Source organism: Strix aluco, chromosome 18 (genome assembly GCF_031877795.1).
Source record: "Strix aluco isolate bStrAlu1 chromosome 18, bStrAlu1.hap1, whole genome shotgun sequence".
NCBI classification, from domain to species: domain Eukaryota; kingdom Metazoa; phylum Chordata; class Aves; order Strigiformes; family Strigidae; genus Strix; species Strix aluco.
The window spans coordinates 4,967,519-4,991,591 of record NC_133948.1 but is presented as its reverse complement, the minus strand read 5'-3'; the positions used below and the strand labels follow the sequence as shown (position 1 = coordinate 4,991,591).

The 24,073-nt window shown below is 39.8% G+C and overlaps 1 protein-coding gene across 1 annotated transcript in view; it reads right to left on the bottom strand.

Annotated features, from left to right (window-relative positions):
- TMEM132B (transmembrane protein 132B) overlaps positions 1–24,073 on the bottom strand; it is a 256,832-nt gene that overhangs the window by 72,446 nt on the left and 160,313 nt on the right. Inside the window, exon 4 of the mRNA XM_074844343.1 lies at positions 8,595–8,781. Coding sequence (XP_074700444.1) covers positions 8,595–8,781 — 187 coding nt within the window. The remainder of the gene's footprint in view (positions 1–8,594; positions 8,782–24,073) is intronic.

The window sequence follows — 24,073 nt, the reverse complement described above, 5'->3', positions numbered from 1 at the left end:
GAATGACAAAATCATGTTCTGCGCAGTTCACTTTGCATGAAAAGTAAAACAGAGATGCACTGTATAATTTAAAGGGAACTGGAAGGCAAAAGGTCAAAATGATTTCAACTAAGAAATATGCATTAAGTGCAGTGGATAAACACATATGGGACATTTTGCACATAAATACATTTTAACCAACCTCTGAAAAATATGTAAGTCATCTGGGTTTGCTAGAAATGACTGATCCTATTCTGGTATTTTTGACACTCCAGGATTAAGTGTTCTGGAATTTTAGAACTGAGCCCAGAGAGAATGAAGAAAAGAGGCTGCTAATGCTTGACATTTTCTTATTTTAGTTTAAGGTGAAGGTAAGCTTCCTTCTAAGTCTGGGTCAATTTCCATCTTGGCATGAATGTGCTCCTTTAATTGGTGTCTGAATGTAAGCTATACTGCCATTAGCAAAAATTATTTCTCTAGGAAAAATAAACTCTGTAAAGGTTTTCTTTATTTTTAAACACTCCCTTTTTGTCAGTTGGATTCAACAGTATTTTATGTAGGAACACGGACACTCAAATTCACATTACTTCAGACATATTTTAGCTTGTACTGAATTAAAATGAATGCACAGAAGAAATCTTTTCCCCAAAGAAGGGCACAAGAATCGTCATGAACGAAAGCCATGGCAGAATCTGAATAATGGAACAGAGCGTAATCTCAGCAGACTCGTTCGCAGGCAAAAGCTACAAAAGAAGAGAAGTAGTACCAGGAAACACATGATTTCTGAACTGTAGAATGACTGCTTATTTGACTAGAGGGTCACACAGGCATCACTCAGCATGGAGAACCACCGCAGACCATGGCTGGAGGTGGCTGCATGCAGATCTGCCTTGAGTTTGTGCCATGGCATCAGCTTGCTTGAGGGCTTACATATGGAGACTGCTGCTCTCCAGGCATGTGACAACATTCCCAGCACAATCTAGGCACCCGAGTCCTGCCTCTTTTATGCAGGGCAGACAAAACCAAATGTTTTAGAGAGGGTTTTTTTATTTAGTCAATCATTTTGGGAAAATCTTTCCACAAATATATTTTACATTTTTAATCAAACCTTTAAGCTGGAAAGGGATGCAGCCCCTCCTGGGAAGATATATCGGAATATGACAGAGGTGGACTCTACATGAATAAGAAAGCAAGACCATGCCATCTCCTCTGCAAATGAGGATTTGGTGGCATTCATCCCAAGCTGCATTTACCCTCCTATTCCTCACTGGATACTCTGCAGTCAAAGCTAGCAGTACATTAAAAAACCCCAAACAAACAAACAAAAACCCCTCACCCTGCATTCCTGCTTTTTCTAAAACAAATAAGCAAAGTGTTGCACTCAGCAATCCCCTTTCAGCCTGAGTTATAGAAATGGGCATCTTTAAGGACGGTTTTTCCGGGTGTTCTTGTCAGTATGTTTGCTAGCAGCAACTGGAGATGCTATTATTCACCCTCTCATTTAAAAGAAAACTCACTAGAGTATATACAGCCATCTGTGGTTCTAAGTGAGTCACAACATTAGTAAACCATTAGTCAACCAATAGCTTACATTTTTGGGGAGGAAACAAGACTTCTGAAGACACAGATTAAATACTTGTAGAATATACAGAGATGTTTCAGGCTGAGGGGCTCAGAGCACTGGTGAAATATTGATTGTTGCATTTGAAGAACACTTTAGAATAATGACAGTCTGGGAATTACAATTCTATTACTATACAGAAAGGATCTGTAGCACATATATCTAAGACACCAATGCTGCCAGTCACAGACCAAGCCATCGTTTTCCTAGCTAAGAAGAGAATGCTAGATATTTGTCTATTATTAAACCTATTGTTCCTCAAGCCTTCAGCCTCAGTTGGAGCCTTCTTATAAAAACCAGTTAAAATACATCTCTTCAGTGTCTTGGTTTTTACTTTGACTAAATTCGTGGTTGCCTAGAAACTCTCTAAAAGACCTGGATTTTTCTTTTTTTTTTTCTTTTTTTTTTTCTTTTTTTTAATTTTTCCCCAACTGTTAGTTAGACAACAGATTAATCCAATCACATTTATTTGTGACAGAAACCTGGATAACAGGCTCAAAGCTGGTGAAGTGTTTGTTTCTTGTACCCCAGGAGTGTCAGACTTCACTGACTACCTTGCTACCAGCAACCTTCCACATCTATGGAAATTGCAGGTTATGTCTATTTAGATCAAGAGAGATAACTGTGAATTGTATCACCACTGGATGGAACTGATTTATCTGTGCTATCAATTTCTATAATTAGCAGGACATACACTTCCACTTTGCGAGATTATTATATCACGAGATTATTATATTAAGACAAATCAAGGCGCCTACTTTAGATTCAACTTTACAATGTTCTGACAGATCTGCTGGATGCCTAAAACACACCTTCTGATGCATTAGATATCAACCAGATTCACAACTTGCATCCTACTTCAATGCCATAAAACTTATTTTAAAATAATCACCTGCAGTGTTTACAGTTAGCAATTGTACTATCAGAAGGAAAATTTTTTTTCCTGATATTGAGTAACGTAACAAAATAGTGGAACAAAAAAGAGCTTCAAATGTTCCACTTCCTCACCATGACCTGTTATTCTATTCAACATGATGATAATAGATCACCTTTCTACTTTTTGGGACATTAGTTCCCCATGTTAACCTGTACACCAGATGTTGGAAGAATTGATTATCAGAGACATTTATTGTCAAAAAGAAAACAAGATAAGCCTCACAGAACCAACTCAGCTGACATTTTCATCTGACACTCAGTGCATCGTGGAATGTTAAACTGAACAGTCGGACCCAGATCCTCCAAGGTATTTAGGGACGTGTTTGTATCTTGCAAGAGGACAGTGCAGTAATGCTCAAGCTAGAAGCCTGCATGTTATCTCCAAATTAGCCACCTCAGCACAGGGTTTAGTCTCATTCATTTTCTATTGGTAAAATTTCTCAACAGTTTTTTATCTTAAAAGCTTATGACAAAAACTTAGATAAAACTAAATATTCCTTCCACTCTCCTCCAAAGAAACCTCGAGGAGTCAAATATTCTGGCTTCTAAATAGGCTTCAAATTAAGGGAGTAATCCTCCCATCCATGCATTTTTACCTGAATTAAATCAGCTTAAATAGTTATGCACAGCTTTAGGTGATAAAACAGCATTTACATTCTTCAAAGCCACTCATCTGTGCTGTCATTAGTTCTTGACGGTATAAGTCCTACCTCTTTTCGAACCAAAACAGTTTTTAGAGATAATAAGCAAGAGCATTGTAGGATTTTTTTTAAGTGTTTTAAAAGGTACCTTTAGGAATACGAAAAGTGACTTACAAATCATTCAAAATCATTCAGAAACAGGTAAAACTGAATAAGAGTGACTTAATTTCCATGTAATTTTCCATTCTCTTCGAGCTTGTTTTATTCAGGTGTGATTAATTAATGTCTGTAAAGTGTTCTGAAAATATAAAACACTACATAAATACTAAATAATAATAGAGTATTTAAGGAAAAAATAATTTGTTAATCTGCATGGAGCTTCAGGAATTAGCATTTATTTATTTTCCTTGTGTAAACGGGCCCATCCAATCCCTTTTGGCTATCAGAAAATGCTCTAGCAGTTAAGGACAACGCATCTTCATGTATTTTATGTGTCACAGTTCACAGAAAATGAATTTAGAATGACCTGCGAAGTTATACTTATAGAGGAATACACACGTATAGATGGTTTCATTCATTTTCAAATCCACTGTCCCTCCTCACAGGAACCTAGCTGCAGAGGTTCCAGTATTAAAAGAGCAGCATCCTGAAGGATTTCAGAGGTTGCTACATTTTGAACTTTGTGTTCTCTCAGCCTGTTGTCCAAAGAACTTAGAATTTCACTGACCACTACTACAGCAGTGTGAAAAAAAGCAACTAAGAAAGAATCTGTATTTCCCTACATATTTATATCTGGGTATCTTATGACTATTTGTCTCAATACATATATTATTATACCTCTACAGTTATACAACAGGACAATTATGCATATATCCAATTTTCATACTCAGAAGGGGTGAATTTCCCAACCTAGCCTCATCTACAGAAACAAGACCTTCCAGGAACAAAAGGCAGGCTATAGGTATAAGCACTTTGGGAGCTCAGTTACTTTATAAAACAAAGGCTAGGTAGGACAGGCATGTGAGGCCCAGAATCCTGTCTGATCATCTCAGCATAAGTCACATTGAGTACTAGACAAAATAAACAATCTGTTTCTAAAATGGCGTAAAATGCACACAGCAATACCATCTGGGATCAGATCGTAGGTGAGGCTGGAAACCGTGCCAGTGACTGTAAGCGCTTTGCACTCTGAATTGATTTTTGAACTGGTGCTCTAGTCACCCGCTAAGAGGTAATAAGGCCAAGTTTTTGGACTAAACAAAAACTATGTGTTTTGTTTGGTTTGGGGAGGAAGGGGGTGGGGGGGGCACAGGCTGAAAGATACAGTCTACCCTCTCAAGTCCTTTCACCTCTCGAAACATTCCCCAAGTGAGACCTAATGTGTCTTCCCATACGATTTTGGCTGTACGCACGGGACTTGGTCCCTTCCTTTTCCACACTTCTCAGCAGCTGGGCACGATGGAAATGACAGTACAGCTTAACGAGAGCATTCCCCACTATGTTCCTCTATAATAAGTGCTATAGGACTGAAGCCTCTCCACAGGCATCTGATTTACAAGCAGAGCTGCAAGAACAACTCCACAAAGAAAGCCAGCCCTTACAGCAGCAGTAGGGTTATCACAGCTGTCATCCAAATCAGCTCCTGAGAAGTGTAGGCTGCATGCAATTGTGATCACTCATCTTGATATTTTCTCTTTTCTTTGCCATGTCAGCTAGGGGTGGTCTGCATTCCCACGGCGTCCTCTCTGTGCACCTTCCCACTGTGCACAGAGTCTACGTTGCTCACCCAGAAGTAGAGATAAGACTTTCAGAAAGCAAATTCTAAATTACTGGACTGTGCTGTTTCCATCTGGATGTAGTTCCCATGGAAATCCCAACTGTCTGGCCCTGTGCAGTTGAAACTGGATGTTTCAATTAGAAGGAGCTCAAGGATTTGGGGAGGGCTGTCAGATGATGCAGAAAGCAGGCTCTTTCAATATGAAATTTTGTTTTATTTTCTCTCATTAGTGCAAACGTTTTATTTATGTACATATTTTAAATGCACTGAATTTGGCCATAAATAACACTGAGATTATTATATGGAGGATCATTCAAACTAAAATGGGTAGTTTGGGAGGAATTTCCAATATTTCAAGATTGTGTTTTAGTCCTCTTTCAAAAAACATGCAAACCCCCTAAGAATCCCACAGTATTTTTAGTTATCATACAGAAGGAAGAACAGTTGGTTTTGCTACACTAAGTATTTCTACTTTCTCACAAGCTAACAAGTTTCCAGTTACTTCCTAATGTCCCTATCAAGGCTTAAAAATCTCTGTTCCTTTTTAGTCACAGCATATAGGCATTGCAGTTTACCACAACGTTCGTTCACTGAGCTACGTCGGACACAACCTCATCTCAGGAGGCTAAGAGCAGGCACAGAGCACAGCTGATGGGTGCTACCCTGGCCAGGATTCCACCTGTAGGCTCTCCCTGGTCCTGCTTCCTTCTGTGCATCTCAAAACAGTGCTTATTAATGTGCTGCTGATTTGATAGCAAAGGACTATCCAGAAATAATATGCAATATCAATTCATTACAGCAAGATTGTCTGCTAATAAGGAGCTATTTCTTGCTACATAATGTGCAAAAATCAGCTGTATCCTCACTTATAAAAACCCAAAAGCAAAAAAGCAACAAAAAAAATGCCTTTCAAGCTTGCTACCAAACGTAAATGTTAAGAACATGAGATTTGATGTTAAGGGCTTCATAAACTCACTAAAGCAAAAAATCAGCTCTTTTCATCAGGCTATTATTCAAATGTTACAATGCAGTCTCCCATATCTTTATCTACAAAAAATAAGGCAAGCTAGTAATGAGAAAAATATCCCCACCGCTATCTCCAGAGTCACCACAATGCAATGACAGAAAAAAATTATCTGGGGGCTCTTTCGATTTTCTCCTGTTTAAGAAAGTAGCATGGAAAACAAAGATGAACTCATGACCAACTGCAGCAACAAAACAGCAATATTCCAAACCATATGGAAGAGGATGTCTTTTTATTGAAAGAACCAAGTGACCTACAGAAAGATATCCACACATTAAAGTTCACTTTTGTTTTGCAGGATTTCACAGCTAATTTCTCCTCCACTAAGCTCTTACTGAATCCACCTCAGTGTCTTCTTACTGGAAAGAAATTTTTCCTCTTTTTGACACTGATCTGCACCTCTTCATGCAAATGCTGGTGTTGCTACTACTGAAACACCATGAGGTTTTGGTAATCCCATCAAAACATTCACTCCTGCAAATCAAGGACTGAATGTTTTGCTCCAATCTTATACTCTCCAATGAATTCTGTTTTCATCTATAAATATTCAATGTTTACCATGAAAGAGTGGATACACTGAAAAGGAACAGCAAGTAATTTATGTTCAGTGTAATAGCAAAGGCATGGAAATGCACTGGTTTCTGGACCCTTTTGTGATGCTCTTCTGAGGGACCACGGTCCATGAGATGACAAAACTCTCCTTTACAGATACCACCTGCACTCAGAGGGAAACTGCCTTACCAACGAGCCAGGCAAATCCTGAAGAGGAATAAACGTTAAAATGCATTTAGTTCAGTCAGGAACTCTGGGCCTCGGAAACATGTTTCTCTGAACAACACAGGATGATGCATAGAGCAATTATTTTTTGCTCCTGATTGGGCAATGCAGCGCCAGAACCTGCACCGGTTAGTGCCTGTGAAGTGAAGCAGGACTACAAACTGGCAAACATAAGGGAAAGAAATGCAAATACCTGCTGTTGTTCCTGCCATAGCTGTCATCAACTCTCCTATCAGCCTTAGGCCAAGACAGTCAAGGATGCTCACATGCAACAGCAAAATAATAGCCCACAAGATACCCATTTAATGACTAAGGTCATAAATTCACAAAATAAGCATTTTCCTTTACTCCACAGTTAGTTTACAATGACAAAGTGTCAGAGACTAGATTAGCTCCAATTTGAATTCAGATTCAGCCTCAGATTTGGTCCAAGGACATTTAGAGAGAGCTGAAGTGGCCAACATCTGCCATAACTGCAAAGAGATGAAGTAAAACCCTGGCAAAACCCTGGCAGAGGCAGCAGCAAAGCTCTGATCCAACATTCACAATGGGCTTTTGGGTTGGATTCGCTTTTCTTTTATATCTGCAGTGCTCCGCAAGGCGTAAACTCAATGCTGTCCATTTGAAACGGGCAATGCTATGTGCAAGACTGTTCATGCACCACATTCTGTCATTATTATATCTGATTCACCATTACTACTTGATAACATTCCATCCACACAATTTTGTTTCATCTACTACATGCTTAAAAAAAAAAAAAAAAGGCACTAGAAGAAAATTCTCTATTGACTTTTCTGCATATAATTTCTCCTCTATCACTGGGCTGCCAGTAAGCATAGACTTTGGCAGTAGGAACTGGAAATTAAATTTAGGGTCTTGTCTACCTTTACAAGCATCTTTCCTTGCTACTGGCCTAGTAGGAGAAGCTAACGGTCATCCAGAGGAAAACACCAATATTTGTTGGTTGTATGGTGTAATAGAAAGAAAACCAGCACAGACCAACTCAGAAAGGAAGGGCAAACGTTCATGAGGAGGTAAACAAAAATTACTGGAGTATTTTTAAGGGAACTGGTGTAACATCCAGGCTCTCTGGCTGTTTCTCTAGTTTTGCAACAAAATATCCTCACTGAAATCACTGGTCCTGTAAGCTTAAAGCTCTAGTACTAAGAAGTCCATCAGGCCCAAACGTAGGCCAAAGGTCCCTCCTAGAAAAAGTGCATTTGATTTTAAAAGGAGATATTTGCATTTTTTAAATAAACCATCAGCTTCAAGTTTTCTGCACACGTACACCTTAAACCTGCCTTGAAAATATGGCCGACACCTACATCTTCAGAAAGTATTTTGTCCTTTCTCTGTAACTCAAAATGGACCTTTTATTAAATTGACACTTTGCAGCTCACTAGACTATGTGTCTCTTTGGGGAAAAGCAAATCAGAAAACAGTCCAGTTGTTTGGTTTACCAATGAAGTTTCCCACACATGCATGCTAATTTATTTCATTGAAAATGTCCCAACTAATTGCAACATTTACCCTTAGAGCACATGCATGGCAGTCACATTAATACACCAGAAGACAATGGCTCCAAAGGAGCTATTACCATGAACCAGGCCAATAATCCACAAACAGTAAAGGATTTTCACAAAAGACTCAAATGGTTTCCAAGGAGCCATTATGGGCATATCAGGTAAATAAAATATTATTGAAATGTATTTTTTGCATTTAAATCACTTGCAGCAGGTGCATAGGAAGTAGCATATAATAAAATGGCTCACATTCCCTTGAATACTAATGAGAATCAACGGAAACATTTAGCAAAAAGAAGCAGCAGCAGGTTCTTACCATCGCAAGAGGAACAATTCCCACAAACATTGTTCGGCTGACAAAGATCTCGGAGACCACCAGTTCACTCACGGAGTCATCTCGAGGGTATTCCACCTGCCAGGTAATTTGCTGGGCTCCTGCCAGGCTGCTAGTGTTGTCAATCTCAAAGTCCATCTGCAGGATCTCGTAGGAGGACATGTTTGCTCTGAAGAGAAAAAAAAAAAAAAAAGTTCCCACAACATCAGTAGGACGTTAATAACAGAAAGATATGTTTTGATTTCTCTTTTCTATTCACCAGAAGATTCAGCATTAAATTCAACATACAGGCTTGAAGACCGACAGAAACTTAAATCAAACTACACACTGGGCAACAGCTACACTTTACAGATAAGGTGATACTGTATCTTTTAGTTTCCAGAAGTGGAGGCATTTTTTCCATTAAACTCAGTCATTTGTTCTCCACAATCACCACGAACTTACAGAATAAGCCCCAAACCCTGGGAACTGCATTGCACAGATGTTGCTTAATTATTTAATATAGCATTATTATAATTTTGTTCTGCAAATATTGATGCTCCAAAACAACAGAATACTTGGCCATTCCTCATGCTGTATCAGAAATGAGCTCTTGGGGGGCGGGGAAGTTTTTCAAACCAAAATTTGTCTTTATCTTGGTGCAAAAATGGATTCACAGAAATTATACATGACAAAAACTGGGGGGTAGGTTATCCTTATTTTCAATTCATGAAAACATTCTTCTCATCAGTGGTGCAGACTTGTAATTATACGGTGATTATTTTATATTTCTCACCTGGAAATAAAAGTTTAAAGGTACAGAAACAGATGTAAATGCATAGCATTCAGAACTGTATTTAAAAATTACTTCTGCTTCTTTTGTTAACAACAACACTTAGCACTCTCCTCTGGTCAAACACTATGTAAATATTAATAATTAATCCTCAGGTTAGAAAGACAGATCTTATCTTCATGTTACAAAGAAGAAAACAGACACCAAGACTTAACCAACGGCACTCGGCATATCCACAGCAGGGACCTACTTAGAAAATAGATCTTTGCTCATCCAGTGCTTTACTTCCACAAAAATTAAGGTACTTTACAAAGCAGCACACAAGTTCCTGCCCCAATTTCCCAGACACCTGCAGTGTGGAGACCTGATGCAGCTTACAAAACACAGAGGCAGGATGGAAAGGCAGCTAACCTGACTGCAGACCCACCTGCTTAATCGTATTTTGTTGAAAAGACAACCAATGTTACCAGCATTACTGAAGCTTCAGGGTATGTGCTCATAAAGTCGGTTAAAACATGAATTTGCAGCACGCTAGGCCATCTGTAACAACTCGAATATGCTCTTACTGTGAGCATGAGCTAGTTCCCAATCTAGGGATGTGTCCTGGGCAGGCAGGCACCCTCAGTAATGACCTGTCCTCTGTAATTTCACCCTCTGTCCTGTCCCACAGCACATTATTTGTGTGCCCTTACCCTAAAGTAGTGGCTCCAAGAGCTGTGTTCATGGAAAGTTTCAGCCTACTACTACAAAGAGCAGAGACTTACAAACAAAGACTTAAACATCCTTTTCTTTCTCCCAACTGCACAGAGGCAGAATCTGGTTTTGCCATATGTTTTTGAAGGCACATTGTAAAGGAAAAAAATCTGAACAAGAATTATTGATTTTTATGTTTTCTTTCTGACAACAAACAACACAAACATATGCTTCAATGCCTGGAGGATAAATATTTTCCATGCTGACAGAAGATAATATCCACCTCCAGGCAAAACCAGAAGCTATTAAGGCATCTTTTGGGTGACCAACCAGACAATCAGCAAAAACCTTTTGAGGCTAATATTATTACACAATACTAGGGATGTAATTAAACCATTTCTGTTAAAAACATAACCACTGTGGGCACCACAAAAGCATACTCAAATTCATAGTCTTCTGCGTATCACTTCTGGCAGTTTGTTTTATCTAAATTACATAAAATTAATTTGCTTACAACACAGAAATAAAATTCAGGGATGAGCTTTACACTAACTACGGATCTAGATATTGGGCCTGTCAAGGTATATTTAGATCTGCAATTTAGGTTCAATCTGTTCAAGTCAATAGTTGCCACTCATAAAAACACCCACGAGTGGTTTCAAATTTGGAACAAAACCCCTGATGGAAGGTTTTGCTTTAGATACGCCACTTAAATAATACCGGGTTAGCGTGCACTGATAAATCCATTCCACATGTCTTTGCACTTCCACATCGGCACTTCTTTGAGCTTGGTCCGTCATGCCTTCAACTTTCCTTTCGTGTTTGTCTTTTTACACATCCAAAAAATAACCATAATAGTGGTTTTATATTTTTAAGACGGAGTGGGACTCAGATCTCCGTAAAAAAAACGTGTGTGTGCCTTGCCTATATTGCAAGCTGAAATAATTGCCAGGGAGTAAAATGACTCTTGCACCTGTAAATATGTAAAGACCTTCACTGCATCCTTAGCATGGCTGTATAGCTATAAAAGACGTTTCATTTAAAGGTAGACATGTTATACACTGCTGGATTAGAAATTAAGTCTCTGTGCATCTAGAAAAGAGCAGCAACTCACTCACATAAACCTTCCTCAGACCTAACTAATATTAATGTATGAACTAAAGCAAAGCAGACTTCCCAGGTCTCCCAGGACTTACTAGGTTCTTGTTCCAAAGAGAATCCTTATCATCACCTGGAAAAACAACATGGCTTGTCAATGTTTTCTGCTTTATCTTAGAAGCAAACCACGTAGCATGACATATTGATATTGATTAAAGAAGGATCCACTTCTTTTCATCTGGATTTTTACTGAAAGAGATGGACTTACTGTATCTAACCATCTTTCACTTAGAGAGTTTCTCCTCTGAGTGTAGAGCATCAGAAAACCATTTTCAACTTTCTGGACTCCTTTATTCACCAGCAGGTTTCCAGTTACCTTCAGAACAGCAGGTCAATGAATTTTCTCTAAAATGATGGTCTCCCTTTTTACCTCTTTAGGACAAAGAATCAATTCAAGTAATGCCAAGTGTTACAGTATCTGGGACACGGAGTACCCCATGGACTAATCCACCCTCTTTTTTCCGAGTCTCTTCCCAGGTTACAACTATAATGAACCCATGATAAAACCTGAAAAGTTAACTTTTCTCTTGCTTAGACTAGTGCTCAGACTGCTGCTGCATCTCTTATCCTACAGGGGCTTCTCTCCTAGCAGGAAGATTAGTACTATATTCATAATTCTTGCAATTTATTAACCATCCTCTATCATACCGTGTGGGAGACCACTGTCTTTTTCCACTGAAATTGATGGAGATTGCTAAAGTAAAACCAGAGATAAATTAAACCATAATCAAGACCTTAAAGGTTAGCATTTACTTATGTCAGCTCCATTAGCTGATAAATCCACATGGCAACACCTGTATCTAAATTCCTCTCCTGGCTAAGCAGCATTACACTATAACCCTTTTTAAAAGGAGTCATTCCACCCTGCCATGGCAAATCTTCAGCATTTAGTCTGATTTGTAGCTGGTGGCCAGTAAGTTGGTCTTTGTAGTCACTGTCGATCTGCAACTGCCTGGTGAAGACAAAACGCTAACAGTGGGAAAATCCACTAGCAGAGAAGACAACGACTGTAACTCATGCTGTTATCAGCCATTAAATCCTGCTAAACCAAACTTTATCCTATAAAGATTTTTCAGCTTTTTCTTGAGACTTATTCCATTTTTCTCTTAAATAAGTTTGCACTATTGGGAAGAGTCTGATGGAATCCAAGGACTATATATCACTTCTCCTTTCCACATCTTTCTTCCCTTTTTAGTTAAAAATTTCTATTGTCCAGTGAAGTCTTTTCCCGGTTTAGACGGATTTTGCCAAACCCTAGTTTAGAGGAGCAATAAAAAATAAAAAGTCAAAATTACTTTTATAAAAAAAGATTATTTCCTGCAAGCACAAGGAAAAGACCTTATAATTTTAGGCAGCTGGCATGCTTGCTAATAAGTCCATTTCTATGGAAATGAGTTCATAACTATTAATTTTGCCTGCTCCTGATCTATTCTTGATGAGCCTTTCAAATTTAGAAAAGCGCTTCATGATTCTCTCAATTTGGTAATTACTAACTCCCTTTGATGAATCCAGCCCAGTGTTTCAGACATGAGACATTCATTACACATTTTTCTTTCTGGTGAGAGGAGAAAAAGAAACCACGGGCTTGGATTTATTTCCTCTTGCGAACTCCAGTAAGTAGGCCCTCTTCTTCAAATTGCAATTCATAATCCTATTTGTGTACTTCCGCAATACTGCCTCTGCTAGGTGCTAGAACAACCCCCAAAACTTTGAGATTTCTACACAATAAAGCCAACTCCAGCTCCAACTCACTCCAGAATAAGAAGAGTTAATCAGGACAGGAAAATGTTGCTAAGTCCCAGAACTCGGACACATCAAGCCGGGCAGCTGCAGGCAAGGCACACAGAGCCCAACGGCCTTGCTCCACTTGCCAACTTGAACCTGAAGTATTTCCTCTGGATGTACATTAAGCCATAAAGGAGTGAGCACTCCACCCAGAGGCAGAGCCTCTCCTCAGTTAAAAACAATCTCCCAGTGGAACAAATCACAGCCTGCACAAACCACTAGAAAAATAAGGCCTGGGTTTCAAGTGCTCCTAAGCACCTTAGAGAACTCTTGTGTTACTGCATTCAGATGTTTTCACAGAATCCTCTAGGTTGGAAAAGACCTTGAAGATCATCTAGTCCAACCATTAACCTCACACTGACCATTCTCAACTCCACCAGATCCCTCAGCGCTGTGTCAACCCAACTCTTCACCCCCTCCAGGGATGGAGACTCCACCACTGCCCTGGGCAGCCCATTCCAACGCCCAACAACCCCTTCTGGAAAGAAATATTTCCTAATAACCAGTCTAAATATTTTGTAAAGGTTCACACCAGTTTTGGAGGTCTATCGGTCATGTTCCCTTGTTACTTACATTGACTGATTTTCTTCCTGAATCTGCTAGTGTATGCGAACAATAGAAAAAAATATATATTTTAAAACTGAACCTAAAAAAATCCAGTATCAGACTTTGTTTCTCTACATTTGTAGAGTACTGCATCCAGCTCTGGAGCCCTCAGCACAGGGAAGACATGGACCTGTTGGAGCAGGTCCAGAGGCCACGAAGATGCTCAGGGGCTGGAGCACCTCCCCTGTGAGGACAGGCTGAGAGAGTTGGGGGTGTTCAGCTGGAGAAGAGAAGGCTCCGGGGAGACCTTAGAGCGGCCTTCCAGGACTTAAAGGGGCTACAGGAAAGATGGGAAGGTACTATTTATCAGGGAGGTAGGGATAGGACAAGGGGTAACAGTTTTAAACTGAAAGAGGGTAGATTGAGATTAGATACAAGGAAGAAAGTCTTTACTGTGAGGGTGGTGAGGCCCTGGCACAGGTTGCCCAGAGAAGCTGTGGCTGGCCCCTCCCTGGAAGGGTTCAAGGTTGGACGGGGCTTTGAGCAACCTGGGCTAGTGGAAGGTGTCCCTGCCCATGGCAGGGGGTTGGAACTACATGATCTTTAAGGTCCCTTCCAACCCAAACCATTCTATGATCCTATGATTTATTACCTTATTAAGTATTTATATGGAACTGCATAGGCTTTTTGTCACAACATAATAGATTACTGTGAAGGTCCACCACACCTCTAATGTTAGAGGTTTTAATAAGTACTACAAAATCATCTGGCATTGAAATAATACTGAATTTAATTTATTCCTAATTTTTGTCTAAGCCAAACATGGAATTATTGAATTAAGTACTGGAATGATACACAGTGATTGATGTTATGATGGCAGTGACAGTCAAAATAGTTAGTAGTTACCTTAAATAAACAAATGCCTATTATTAGTTATTAGGAAAGATTTACGTTGCTAACCAAACTGAAGAGCCTTCCCTATGTATTTTTAGAGAGAATGGAATATGCGGAATGCCACAGTGAAGGGTGACAGTGCATTCATCTGGGTGTGCCACTGGCACACAGAGGGTTGGCTAGCTCACACTGCTGGTTCATCAACAATTTAGTTGATAAAAGTTTGACCCTTCTATTAGTGCAGTTGGCTATTACAAGAAAAAATGAGTTTCATTCATTCATAAAATAATGCTTTCAGTAAATGGCAATCTGTTTATGAGGCCCACAGCAGTGTAAATAAAACTCTAAAAAGATGGAGCAGACACTAGGTAATTGAAAATAATAAAATGTCTGGTATCATGTTGCTTGAGAATCTTTTCAAGGTTAATAATGGTCAGTTCTTAGTCTCTCTGACAAATTGTCACCAAATTCAATGAGAACAGGATTACATAAGCAAGGCACATTAGTTTATAAAATATTTCAGTAATACAGGTCTCACTCCTTTGATCTCAAGAGGATTAATTTCATAAGTACAGTTTACTGAAGAGCAAACACTTACAAGAGGAGGCTTTTCAGTGATTGATCGTAAATGCTCAAGACCCTAATTTCCTGCTGAAGTCAAATGAAGCAGCAGACAGCCAGGACCTCTTGGGGAAAAGATCCAGATTAAAGGTCCTGACCTTCTCCCCCTAAGGAAATTAAGATCCCAGCAGCCCAAGATGAAGGAAATGAGAGTAAATACCTCCTAACAGAGCAGCATCCAGTTTCTGAATTATGAAGATTTGCGTACTGTCAGCCCTTACACCTTCCTGAATGTGGGCACTGGGTAACAGAACTAGCAGCACCTAACACCTTTAAAGCCAGATATCTTCTAGCAGCTACAACATCCTTAAGCACAGATCCTACTTGAGAATTTACTGGGCTGAAACAGCTACACATTGTGTTACACACGAAGTTTGACTTGATAATGGATGTTAAAACCTAAACCCTTTTCTCCCAGCATCTATCATCATCTTTACAGCTTGCTTTCAGTTTGCTGAGAAAGGGCCTCATCCTTAGGGGCACTGGAGATGGGCCTGGCTGGAGCCCGGCATAAATAAGTGCAGGTATCCCTGTCAAGAGTTGCAGTGTGGATAAACATCCCTGGAAGCCGGGGCAAACTACCTGAGTATATCTGCAAGCTTTTGCATCAATGTGAAAACATTCAGATGACACCGTGCCACTGCCCCTTACTGCATAGCCCCCAGAGGTTTTTGTTCTGTTTAGGGAAACTGGACAGTTGAGGGTGCAAGGCAGACACAAATGGTTGAGAAAAGCCCTGCTCACTCTTCTTCCTTGACCCAGCACAGAAGGGCAAGGCTGAAGTCCCAAACATTGAAAAAAGACAGGATGGATGGCAGGTGACAAGTAACTCTGCAGGGATGGAAAAAGTTTGCTTTGTTTCCTCTCATGATGCATTTCAAAATCACAATTTACTATTTGCCCTGTTGTCTAACAGAGAACTTACTCTGTTGTCCAGTTTACTTTATACCAACTACAGACTTCTCCAAAACATTTCTTAGTGACTGATCTTGTTTTTCTTTCACTGCTGTAAAAATTCATGCTCCTCACAGATGCATGGGCAATGTAAATGGCTACAGAGGATAAAACCAAGCTGCTAAATCTGTTAAGAATGTATGAATTGACACAGCACTTTTTAATAATCCAGTAAAAGCCATAAAAACAAGAAGAAAATATTTTTGTTCAAAACACACCACCAAGACCAGATATTATTCATGTTATTTTGCTTAGCCAACATTTTCCCACAACTCAAAACAGTAAATCTAGATAATGAGCAAACCTTTTAAGCTCTTCAGCTTCTTCCACTGCCAATTCACAACTGTGCTGCTCACTAACAACTTGCAATAACTTCCACTTTATTTGATTTTATCAACATCATCATGACAACCCTGGAGACAACTGAGACAATTGCTTCAATTATTTTTATTTGCTTCCACCCTCATGACAGTGTACAGAAATTCTTCTGGTAAAAGAGTCCTTAGATACTATTTTAGTTAGCCTTTAACAAAACAGGACTTTTAGGACCAAATTCAATATGGGTGTAATTGGTGCGCTCCATTGGTAACATGTATTGCTGGGCACTGGGACTCCATTTGTTCCTTTGTCCTGACTCTCCCCTTTTGAAACAGCATGTAATCTTTTGGGGCTTAAAAAAGCATTTTGATTGCACTGGCATATTTTTCTGACTACTATTTAGAACCTCTTTATTGCTGTGCCGTATATTTTGTAAAATAAAGCTTCTCTGCCAGGAGAAAGCATCTTGCTGGGGAATATAACAAACACATCCAGTAAGAAATTGGGGCCAGGGTTTAGCTGATGTTGGATGCAAATATAGAGGGAGCTATTGTTGTATAAAAAATAAGAATGATTTTATGATGAAAGATTTATGCTGAATCCTAACCAGTTAATAAATATCAACAGCCCAAATGGTGCTTATAATTCTTCTTTACCTATTCAGAAATTCTTACATATTTACATACCATAATCACATGGTCTATTTTCTACATTGCTGTGCAAGCGGCTGAAATATATTATAAAGCAGAGATGGATTTTTAAGGAACTAGTGACTGAAAATTCAAGATAATAAATTCAGTGATATAAGAACTTTCTTTGCAATGCAGGAACTCACATACAAAGACCCTCCCTCCACAGACTCTCAAAAGACCTTTAAAAGAATAAGAATACAACTCTGGGAGGCACTTTTTTACCACAGTCTGTGCTGCAGCTGAGTAACCCAAGGCATGGGTATCTTCAGCCAAGCTGCATGTAAAGTCCCTGCAGCAAACATTTCACTTGACCTCAAAGAAAACAGAGTGGATGGTCAGGGACATCCAGAGACTCAACGGTGGAAACAGGGAATATACCCTAAAAGTCACCTGCTGGAAATCCTTGGTGACACACTGCAATGCAGTGGGACAGACTCTGGGTCTGTCTATAACGCCACTACATAACAGCCAAATAAATTAGTTTCCTGCAGGTAATTAAGCAGAAAAGAAAGGCCACTCTTCAATTCAGCTTCTCCCCTATCCCTACACTAGTTTATTGGCTAGCAGCTCACAGTGGCTGAAGATGCTTCACGCAGAGTGCTGCTCTTCCCCAGCCTACTATGAAAGGGAAGACATGCAACAGTTTAATTTACCTGTACACTCTTCAAATTTATTGTGAGTCTTAGGAAGAGTGACACCATGTGACAGCTCCTGAACTCATACAATTATGTAAGACTCTTGAATTTTATATGTACAAATACATATGCAGCTTCCTCATTTTCCTATATAGAGATAAGAGCTTGGGTAAGTGACCTGGATGCACCCTAATGGCTCAAACTGCATTTCCAACATGTTTCCTTGGCATTTTAAACACCTTAGGATTTTTATATGCCTGACATTAGCATTAAGTGATCAGACTCTTTTGTATACATCAAGTGCATCAGAAAAGAAAAACACGACTAGACCTAGGAGAAAGCTACTAGCAATCCAGTTGCTGTTTTGATTTCAGAATTAAAATTGAGGCTGACAGCTGGATCTTCCTGGGGAGTAAAATCAACCAGAGGGAATCTAAAAACGCTAACTCCCCATGCACTGAAATTTATGAATGAAAGGAAAGGGGAGACAAGCTGCAGACTGTGACCCGAATATACCTAATGTGCTGGAGGATAGATGAAAGCAGTGGCAAACCGTGTTCTCCTCTTGAGGATTTAAAAAGCCTAATTCAACACTTTTTGAAGTTAATCCTTGCTTGGGCAGACAGTAAACAAGTAAATAACAGAATGCCAAGCAGCTAGCAAAGACAATGGGACTTTTAAAAGTTGTTGGGGTTTTTTTTCTTTCTAAAGCTTGCTAACAGTGCACAAAAGTCATGAGTCTGCTGTAGAAGCTACTGTAATACTACCTGCATGAAATAATTGAAGAACAAATCAAAATAGGAACATGGGCAAGAATTATTTTATTCCTCCTACATTCTCTTCAGATTTAAACAAGATTAAGCATCTAATGAATTAGACCTAGCTTTCTCTGAATCTAAGGTACTCTCAGATGGAGAGATAATGTGCAGGGTCTCCTGTGGCTAATTCACACTTCTGCTAAGAAATAAGTGGCCATGACAACATCGTCAGAGAAGTTAAGGCAGGGATCAGTGTAGCCCATTAACACAAACAGGACCTCCTCTTTCCCCACTTCCCCGAGACACACATGGTGTGCATAAAATTGTTTTATTTTATAGGCTGATAATTATGTTTTTTAAAAAAAGAGTTAAGCTTTCCCTCTCACTGTTGATACCCACTGAACAGACAGTAAAAACATGAAAGTGAAACTGGCATAGAAACATCAGTTTCCCATGTTTTAATTAATAAACAAAATTAATTCATCCAGCTGAGCAAACACAGGGTGGATCAGGGTCTGCATTCAGTGTATGAACAGAAAGAGCCATTTGCAGTAATTCTATGTACCTCCACCCTTTGCTAGCTGAGATCAGCTTTAAGTCCTATCTTTGCAACAAAACTAAAAGCAAGAGAGAAACAAGCAATTATAATGTAAGTCACCCCATTAAAAGCCTATTTTTGTTCTAGAAATTAATCCAAATTTCCATAGAAGTGCAAAGATAACTCCAAATAACAAAAAACAGAGGGGTGGACTTAATATTTCTCTTTTTTAAAATCATTCCACAATTACTTTCTAATGGCATGAAAGTAAGGTCAACACAAGGGTCACTACGGAATGTCTCTAGGTCACCTTTTCAAAGGGTAATCACGACTTTGTCAGCTTGCAAGACAATGATTTCCTAACATGTGATGAATTCAAATGTAGTGACAGCTAATGGGGGGCTGCTGGGATATTGCTCAGAGCTAAGGTCACACCATGAATAAATGAGTTGAGGCACAAGTGAGCAATAAGTGAGGTTAATTCATTTAGGCTCTGAAAAGCAATAATTAGAAATGGAAAGGGGAAAAGTGGTGTTCCTTCCCGCCTTCCCCACTCCCCTGTTTATATGATAAAATGTGCCTCCAGGACTTGATTTCAATGAATTTCCTCAGCAATGAAAGCTTTAATAACCTGCAGATGGAGTGGGGCTGAGCATCCAAGCTGAGCTGCTCACCAGCGTGAGGCAGGCCAGACGCCTGCACGGTCGGGAAGAACCACCACTAAGGACATCGCACGGAGGACTTCCCACATTATCTCAGGGAGTCTGAACAATGCACGACCCGAACAGAACAGTAACAGACACTGCGGTGCGATGGATCTGATGTTATATTGACTTCCTTATTACCCGCCGTAACAGTCATATAATTTGGGGATTGGTTTGCTTTTTCATTTTCCTTGCTACAATTAAAAATGTTACCTAAGCAAAAATACCAACTATCATAAAGAACAGAGTCAGATAAAAGGATTTCTAGGAAAAGAAGGCAGGTTCCTGCAAGCGCTGCAAATCATGCTAAGCTACATAAAATATCCCTAACATTAAGGGTTAACATGAAGCAGAGTTTACAAAATCATCCTCCTTCCATTCCTCTCTTTTCTGAATCTTTTCAGGATTTCATAAACCCTTCCCTTCTCCTGCCCCCTCCCAACTCCCTTCCTCCCTGTACAAGAATGTGCTCAGCCCTGGAAAATTGTTTAGCTGAAATCCTTAGATTTTTTTGAGTCCTGGCATTCTTTGAGACAGCTGTATTTACACCCATTGCTGGTGGGTAGTCATGCTGGAAGCAATTAGCTTTCATGCTTTTTCAATATCCCCTTTCAAAATCTCTTGAGATCCCTCATTGCTATTGATTTAGATGTAGAGAAGCACAGCAAAAAAAAAAAAAGTTCACCCATATGCTGAGCTCCTTTAGTCTAACTCAAACGCAGCAACTTCCGCTCCCCACCACCTAACGAATGCCTCCACAGATACTTTTTCCCAGCCCATCCGTGAAAATGCTCAAAGACCTTGAAAACCATCACCACAACACTCAAAGTCAGCAGCCTCCAACACTGCTGAGTCCAGGAAAGGTTCAGCCAGCCAGCAGCCATCTCTCATTTAGATCGACAGGATGCATTTGAGTATGTCTGTTGAGTTTAACAACACTTTCAGGTGTGTCCTTTATATTTTTCTAAGAAAAAAATCTGTCACTGCTGGACTACTTAAAAAAAAGAAATGGAAAAAAACCCATGGTATAAGACAGTAGCTAAATGTATACTGATTGCAGTAACTGCATCCATTCCTCTGTCGGGAAGTCTTGTATTGTATTTCTAATATGCGCTGATAAGTGCATTCACAACATGATTAACTGCCTCCAGACAAGAATGGCTATTATGTTTAACAGACTGATTAGCAAGTGACAGAGCTGCAAACTGTACTCCTAGAAAATTGGCTGCTTTTAAATTACAGCAGCTTCTTTATGGTTCCATTTTTAAAATGCAATGGTTTGTTACACACAAGCAACGTAATTCCTATCTGACAATAAGTAAGAGAGGATACTGAGCTTTTAAGTTTTAATCTTCAGATCTCAATTAAAGCATTGCTCATTTTCTTTTTAATTACAGCAAAATCTGTACCATACATGGCACTCATTAGGCAACATCCTGTCTTCCATATTGGTCTCAAAAACTATCCTTAAACACAGGGACAGTGATTCTAGTCCATCTCTTTTAGAAGTTGTACCTTTTTCAAGCCACCATTTTGCTGGTTCTGTAAGCAGTCAGCTAAGACAGGATTTACTGTATTCTTCCTGGCATTTGATTAATTCTCTCTTCTTACTGCTATGGCCACCTTTCCCATGAACTTTCACAGAAGCCCCAGTGACCTCAGAGCACGGCAAAGGGAAGAAGTGCTGGGCCTGTGCTGCCACCAGCCCCACTTACCTCCTGGAACAGAAATCAAAGCAGAGATCTCAAATCTGACCTCAGCTCAGACTTGCTATGGCATAAGGCATGCTCCTGCTATAGCTGGGACTGTTTATACCTCAAGTGAAGTGAGCTCCTCATTAATTCCCTCTACTTGATAACAACAAATGGTAGGATTTAGGCACACAGTTCCTTGCAGCGCTTCTGAAAAATCCTGTCATCAAATGTGTGGTTCTGTTTTTGTTGATTGCTCTTATTTTTATCACTGTAACATATGAGAGCGCCAGTTTTGGATTTGGGCCCTCTGTGTATTTCATACAAACACAACTATAAAGGCAGTCCTGACCCCTGAGAGCTTGCAGTCCACAAGACAGAGACAGAAAAGAGATATAACAATCTGCACCAATTTAAATTCATACAGAAAGCACAAACCCTTTAAGTACAAATTTATCTAGAGACTTTCAAGCTCAATGACATCATGTACTTCAAACAAGCTTATTTATAACATAAAGCTTAGTATAACTTGTAAGGAGATAGAATAAATCAATTTGCTCTATCACAGAACTTCATCAGATACAATACAGATGGCTCTGCTACCATGGTTAAAAATAACCTACACATTTTTAAATCAGCTCAAGGCATTTATCAAACTAGGAAACTGGTGGAGGAGGATGTTGTCTAGCTTGTATACCGTAATGGGAATATCCACCCAGCAGTTTGGTGCTTTTATTAATCTTATCTCACGTGTTTATAATTTTATTCTGGACAGTCAGCTGAACTGGGAGAATTCAGTTTCCCAAATCATTTATCTTTGCTAAATAGCAGGACAGAACTTGAAGTTGTTTATTGAATGTAGATAAGAAAGGGGAAAAAACAGCCAAAGGGCAACCTGATTGTAGAACAGAACATAAAACACTTCAGGAACAAAACTATTGTAAAGCAAACCTGGTGTCCTGGCTGAGCAGTCCAACACTTCATGCTGGATAAAAAAGGATGATGGGAATTAACAGGCCCCAAGAGGTAAGCCCTATAGTAAATTAATCATTGTGGAGATTGCACCATAGAAGTGGCCCACTAGATCCTGGCATTCTCCTGCATGATCCTCAACTGGTTGGCTTATGTTTCCCAGCTAATCTGTACCAGGCAGGGAGACAGAGTGCAAAACACTCCACAGCCCTGCAAATAATACTGTTTGAAGAATGAAATTCATTTGTTTCTCAGCTTTCATCGCTTTTGTTCTCACGTTCCACCCACAGAGGGAAAATTAGGTGTTTAAGTTTGCTCAGGATTTATTTACTAACGGATTTACTGCAAGATTTTTGAAGGAGCTCTGTCCAGCTCTTCCCACCGGAAGGAAAACCATGATGTCCCAGCATCTCTGGAGAGAGGGGACATAAAGCCAGCATGAACAGCTCAGAATGTGTACGCCCAAAGAGGCAGGATCATTCTCTACACTGGAAGGAAATTCCAAGTTCTGTGTAACCCTTGCAAAACGAGGAGGGAGAGCTCATGCTGTGACCACTTTTTTAATCTTTTTTTAAAAAACAGGTATAATAAGCTCCTGGGTCAGCCAGAGCTTTGACATCCACTGCCTACGATTTTTCTTCATAATGAGCCCCCTAAAGACGACCAACAGCCTTTGTAACTCAAATAAAGCCAGATTTCAACACAATAAACTTTGAATATGTAACTTATTAAACAGGGAAAACACAAAGCAACTAGATCAAACAGAAGAGAAATAAAAAGCCTTATGCCCAGCTCTGCCCTTGGATTGTGGTATCACTGCAGGCAGGTCCTCCACACTTGGTCCCAGCTAACCTAGAGACTTCCCGAGCTGCAGCAAACCCTGCCCCTGACCTGATGCTCCTCAAGCAGATCCCTCCTTGCCCTCCCACAGGTGGCTGCCTGCTTCTGCTCCCCTGTGCACGTCTGCACCAGCCACTGGTGACCAGCTTCATGACATGGCCCCTCTACAGTGCCACATCCTCCCTCTCCTGGGAAGTTTTTTGCAGAGCACGCTCAAGTCTCACTGCCAGTTCACTGTTTTGAGCCCCCTTTATCAGATTATGACGACAGCTATCCAGTTCAGCATCCTTGTACAATCTCTTGGGGTCAGAACACTGACCAAAGTAAGATCTAGAAGAAGTATCTAGAAGATACTCAATGTACAGGGCAGGACCACACAGGAAGTTTTAACTCTCTGGAGTCCATGTGAGCTTTACAGCTGCTTTCACTGGGCAGAAGACAAACATCTATTTGCATCTAAACCTAACCCTTTTTCCCGAGGAGGACCATAAATTAACCCTTACAAGATAAATTTAAGAAAATCAAGATATCATCAGAATTCACTAGATAGACACTTTAGACTTATTGCTTATTAAAATATATATTAGCTGTTCCCTACTACTTCAATTTATCAGCTGCACGATGTCCATATTTTGTTTTCAAGAGGATTACAACAGCACATCTAATTATATGAATGCTTCTATGGGTTATAATTGAAAATGAGATCAGTCGATAAACTGCTTTGATAAGGATTCAAACACATACTAGGAGAAGGCGGCAACGTCTATCCCTTCCGGTTTTGCTCCCTTGCTGAAGCCTTAGAAACTCACAGAAATTGTTTCTCTTCTGCTCTTGCTCATTTAAAGTTCACCTTTGTCCCCTGAGGTATGCACTATTCCTTGCAGCATCCC